The sequence below is a fragment of the Humulus lupulus genome, chromosome 9, assembly GCF_963169125.1.
Source record: "Humulus lupulus chromosome 9, drHumLupu1.1, whole genome shotgun sequence".
Classification (NCBI taxonomy): Eukaryota; Viridiplantae; Streptophyta; class Magnoliopsida; order Rosales; family Cannabaceae; genus Humulus; species Humulus lupulus.
In genome coordinates this window covers 172,320,412-172,325,721 of record NC_084801.1, presented here as the reverse complement: position 1 = coordinate 172,325,721, position 5,310 = coordinate 172,320,412, and the positions used below count along the sequence as shown (strand labels likewise).

Genomic DNA, 5,310 nt, shown 5'->3' with positions numbered 1-5,310 from the left:
GTGAGTGGGAGAAAGGGCATAATGGGAAGAATGATTAAAAAATTGGGCATAAATGAAAGAATTTTAAAATTTGGTTAAAAATTAAAGACCTCCTCTAACAATGGGTGTCCGTCTAATTTTTACTGTATTTTTTGTAGATTTGAGTTGGGCCTAACGGGTTAGCTGGCCCAAATACTTCAAACAGAGAAATGAATGAAAGCAAGGAAATATAAGCAGCCAGCGAAACGTTCGCAGAAACTTTCCCCCTAAAATCTTATCCACTCTAGAGCTCCGAGCTCCAGCCATGGCGTCGCTCTTACTGGGAGCTCTTCCAATCCCCTCTCAGTCCCTCGGTCTCACCAACTCTCGAATTTCATTCTCTCAATCCGAGTCCCTAGCCACGTCGCTTCCTTCGGCCAATGCTCGGATTTCACTCTCCGCCATCACAACTCCTCCACCAGTCCCTTCAGGTACATGAGAATCCCTTAACTCTCCTCCTCCGTCTACTTTCTTTTCTTTGGCCCTAATTTCCTCTTCTCTTTCTTCAGTGTATTGTGGTAGAGGAGATAAGAAAACCGAAAGAGGAAAGCGTTTCAATCACTCTTATGGCAATGTGAGTTTTCATTCTATTTTTTTTTTGTTTTACCTTCTCCAAATTGTGAATTTCTGTTTCATTCGCTTATCGATTTTGTAATATATATTTTTGAACAAATAATTATTATTTTTTTAAAAAAAATATAGGCGAGGCCTCGGAACAAGAACAAAGGCAGAGGACCACCGAGGGTGCCGGTTCCTCAAGCTCCGCCAAAGATAGATAAGTTTGATAATGATGAGAAAATCAAGATTGATATCGATGAGTCCTTTGATGGTTAATTAATTTCACAAAAGAAAAAACCTTTTCCAATTCCCTTTTCTTCTGTAATATTTTGACTATTGAGTTTAGTTGCTTTGTCTTTGTAAGATTTTACATACTCTCAATTTCATGTTTGTAATTTATTTCTTAGCTCTTATCATTTTTTTAATGAATTGGGTTTTGGAAAGTGGGATTTTTCAAAACTTGACTAGAGTACATTAAAAATAAAATTGGTAGTTATTAGCGATTCTTGAGGCTCATTATAAGAATGTTATGATTAAAAAAGGTGTTTTTTTCTTCACTATAGTTGTGATTATAGGTATTTATGTATAAGTGACTATGGTTGTATGCATTATGCTTTTATTAATTTATTACACCCAAGTTTTGGAGCATAATTAAGGTTTTTCAATCTTCTCCTATTTGAAACAAAACAAAAATTGACAGAAAAAGATACAAAAACAAAATGTTCTTTTACGGCCGGCTTTCAAAACTCTTTATTTTATCGTTTCCTATACTTTCTTCGTGTTAGCCCTTGAGATTTTCTTTGGTATTCTTGTACTTCTCCTTAAGTCTCTGTTATATCGAAAAGAAAAGTAGGGGTATGAAGTTTCCAGAGATAACAGAGGAGAAAGATGAAGAAGAGAGTTTCTTCATTGACACAGAAACTAAAAAAGAAAGGATTAGGAAAATAATAGAGTATCAAAAATCTCTATACTCGGCTTCATCATCAGCTTCTTCTTCTTCTTCTTCTTCTTCTTCAGCTGGCTCGTCCTTGTCTCATCGAACTAACAGTTTGATAAATTTGATGAAAAGTGGAAGCACATCATTAAGGAGATTATTTGAATTGGAGCATACTAGTTTGGCCACCTATTTCGAACATTACAGCGGTTCACCTGTGATTAAGCCTATACTTCTATGGGGCAGTGATTCAGATAATGAAAGCTATGATCCATGGAGATCTATCAAGCAGTTTAGACCCACCAATGATTCTGTGATTGATGGAGAAGTTGGGTTTAGTTCAAATCTTAGCTTTGAAGATCAAGAGTTTGGTTCTCAGAATAGAAAAGTAAGAACTGGGAACAACCGCAAGTTAACTAGAAAAAAGTCATTTAGGAGATTGCCAAGATTTGGGTTTTGGAGATGGAAAGGGTTTAGATTTTTCAGGTTGAGATTGAGAAAGCTTAGGATTGTAATTCACAAGAAGAGAGATATATAAAACTGTCATATCTCTTTAACACTTTATAAAAGAACAGCAAAATTCTATTTACAATCATGTATGGGAAATATATGAACTTACAACGCATTTGAAGCTTAAAGAAACTATTAACAAGTGAGACTACATACATTCGCAAAATTTGTGTATTTGTCCATATACATGATGAAGAGGCTGAGGCTGAGATTTTACGAGTTTTTATCACCGTAAAAGTTTCTTTTTAGAACTATAAACATTTATACAAAAGATGCAGTGGTCTGAGATTAATTTCCCAATAATGCTACCTTCTTCAATCAACAATTTGCTACTTTGCTTATTCCATAGGTGAAGCCCATAAGTCTCTCCACTGAGCTGGCGCAGCTTGGCTGTCACCCATTTAAATTGGGCCTCAGTTACGGGCTTCTGAAACAGCCCACCAATCTTAGTCCAGTCCACTGGATAAAAGGCCATAGGAGGTAGGACTGTAAAGTTGAGTCCAGGAGTTTCTGTCTCTATTCTACGGACCACTCTAGAGACCAAGTAAGGCCCATTAAACCCCCACTTGTTCCCATCAAAAGTCGAAGCGAATTCCTCCAAGAACTTCAACAGAAGTGGATGGTTCATATCAAAGATCAAAACGGCGTTGTTCAATCTCGTCCAGTTTTTTGATCCCACATCGATACTTTGTGCTCCAATCGAGTTTCTCAACCCAGTTAAAGGCTTCAAAACGACGAAATCCGTGTCTAAGTAAACGCCGCCGTATTTGTACAAAACTGCGAGTCTCATAAGATTAGACAAGTTCTGAGCCAAAGGGATCTCGCCGGGATCCTTATTCCCTTTTTTAATGTCGTTCAACCAAGCCTCCGCCGGAGTGTCGTTTAACAAAAACGACAAGTCAGGTGTCACCGCTTGAACCTTGAAACGACTATCGATGAGAGGTTTAAGGACTCTGTAACCTCTGACGGAGTCGAGAGTTCTCGACAGAATCATCAAACACCCTTTCGGATGAGTTTTAAAGAGACTCTCAACAGCCAAGAATTCCCGGCTGCCAAACGACGTCGCCGGAGAAATCCACGTCATGAAGACCCGAACTTCGCAACCCGGGTCGAAGAACTGCAGAACCCGGCTGTGGAATTTCCGGGACACTTTATCCGACTTGAAAATCTTGAGCTCCGGCAACTTTTTCTGAAACCAAGCTATTCTTTCTCCCTGTGTGGCGTTGAAGGGTGGAACAAAGGGATTAACAATCATCGTTTTTCTATCTTTTTCGTCGGTTTGATCGTCTTGTACGGAATACAGATGAGGAGTACTGCGTTTGAAAATAGCAGCCTTGATTATTAGAACCTGAGAAGAAGTACTGACATCTCTATCTTTATTAAAAGAAGTAGTGAACATCAAACCATCTGAGAAAACGATGAAGAGTAATCCTACGGCAATTGAAACGACTGATAAGATTCTGAGCTTGGTTGCTTGGCTATGGAGCCGGGACTCTTGCATGGCCTTGGAGATTCTGCCCATTAATGTTGTTTTCAGATAACTAAGTAACGTAGAGAACACTAGAGAGAGCTATCAAATATTATACTTATGATGCGAAAAAGAGAGCTCTGAAGAACAATTCTCATGGCGTCCGTCTTCTATATACGAAAGTTCCTATAGTGATCCAGAAGACTACGACTTTTTTATTTTCTATTGAAAAGATTATCTCATGGGTCATTTGGCGTTTAGGGTGCTCTTATTGAAATATTCAAGAGAAATATATGAGCTTTTTTCTTGAGTCAAATTTGAAGGGTTAGGAGGCCGCCATAGACACGCAAATTATTATTTTAAAACAAATAAAGCAGGTAGTAGTCGCCATTGGTCCAAATTAAATAAATTATTAATTAAGAAACTACATATATATAAGCATATTTTGACATTTTAGATCTAATTTTACTATATATACGCGTACTGTGAAAAATGTTAGAAAAATTTGCACGTTGGTTTGTGCTTCTCTGTTTTTAGAATATTCAGATTCACTACTGAGATTTGAAATATATATTAACCTAAAATTATTATTTGATCAATATTGTATATTTAATGGGAATCTAATGATCTTTTTATCAGGATTGTGTGTATTTTTTTAATTCTATTTGCTAAGGCACGTTCTTTTTTTTGGTTTTTTTTTTCCTTCTTCTACACCATCATATATTTTATTTTATAGATTTTTTTTTCTTTGTTTTTTCCTTCATCTTTTAATTTTTTTTCTTCCATAATTCCCCCCCCCCCCCCCCCCCCCCCCTCTTTTTTTTTTATAGATTTGACTTCCTCCGCCAACCACCATATCCAACAATTTTTTTCTCTACATATTTTGCTTTTTTTTTTCTTCAGCACTAATGTTCCATTTCCATTAATTTTTGTACTGTTTCACTTTTATATTTCCTAAAAAATAAAAAAGACTGAGGATTTGAACTTTTACCATTTATCCAAAGTTAAGAAGTCTACCACTTGGACTAAATGTTATTTTTGTGTTTTTGTAAAAAAAAATTATTTTTGTTTTATTAACCAATAATGATATAAACTATTGTTTTTTTTTCTAAATATATAAATTATTGTTTTGTTTTATTCATTAATTTTTTCCAAATTTTTTTAGATTAATAAAATATTTTATTATTTAAATAAATATATACTATTTTACTCTTATGTATTGTGTTTAAATAGCCACTTACCTATATATGTGTCTTCAATATTACTAAGTTACACATCAAACTTTTTTTTTTTAAAAATAAAATAAAATCATATTGTCATTATATTAATTAACTTAAAAATTAAAAGTTTATAACATTATATGTACGTATTTTATTAAATATACTTATAATTCAATTAAAAAATTCAAAAAATAAAAAATATATATCTTTATAAAATAACTTAATATTTTATAAAGAAATATATATTATTGATTTTTATTTATATTAATTTTTTCAATTTAAAGTATTAATGAGAGTTCTTATCGGTCTATATATCATTTTTAGTAATGAAGTTATAATATAAGAGAGGAAATATTCAAAATATTCATATTTTTTACTATTTAATAAAAAATTTCTATGTATAATAAAAAGTGACTATATATTGCATGGTGTTCTACATTATACGTTTGGCACTTTTAAGTGATTTCTCTTTATTTTAAAGAAACTTTTTAATGTTTTTTAAATTCATATTATTGTCAAAATGTGAATAATAATAATAATAATAATAATAATAATAATAATAATAATAACCCAGGTCTTACGGCATCGCGAGGGAACAAAAA

The 5,310-nt window shown here is 33.6% G+C and overlaps 2 protein-coding genes across 2 annotated transcripts; one reads left to right on the top strand and one right to left on the bottom strand.

Moving 5' to 3' along the window:
* The first annotated feature begins 212 nt into the window (after nucleotides 1-212).
* On the top strand, nucleotides 213-1,019 carry LOC133801123 (small ribosomal subunit protein bTHXc). The gene is made up of 3 exons (XM_062239272.1): nucleotides 213-449; nucleotides 528-592; nucleotides 721-1,019. The coding sequence occupies exons 1-3, from the start codon at nucleotides 284-286 to the stop codon at nucleotides 850-852; spliced, it is 363 nt and encodes a 120-aa protein (XP_062095256.1). The 5' UTR covers nucleotides 213-283; the 3' UTR covers nucleotides 853-1,019.
* A 1,006-nt stretch (nucleotides 1,020-2,025) lies between these two features.
* LOC133801122 (uncharacterized protein At4g19900-like) lies at nucleotides 2,026-3,827 on the bottom strand. The gene has a single exon (XM_062239271.1). It carries the CDS (start codon nucleotides 3,540-3,542, stop codon nucleotides 2,247-2,249), a length of 1,296 nt encoding a protein of 431 aa, XP_062095255.1. The 5' UTR covers nucleotides 3,543-3,827; the 3' UTR covers nucleotides 2,026-2,246.
* Between the last annotated feature and the right edge of the window lie 1,483 nt (nucleotides 3,828-5,310).

Bases quoted from the DNA above. Each gene is read 5' to 3' on its own strand.
- LOC133801123 (XM_062239272.1), top strand. From the start codon at position 284: ATGGCGTCGCTCTTACTGGGAGCTCTTCCAATCCCCTCTCAGTCCCTC. The intron at 450-527 runs GTACATGAGAAT...CTCTTTCTTCAG, and splicing joins TCCTCCACCAGTCCCTTCAG to TGTATTGTGGTAGAGGAGAT. The intron at 593-720 runs GTGAGTTTTCAT...AAAAAAATATAG, and splicing joins TCAATCACTCTTATGGCAAT to GCGAGGCCTCGGAACAAGAA.
- LOC133801122 (XM_062239271.1), bottom strand. From the start codon at position 3,542: ATGGGCAGAATCTCCAAGGCCATGCAAGAGTCCCGGCTCCATAGCCAA.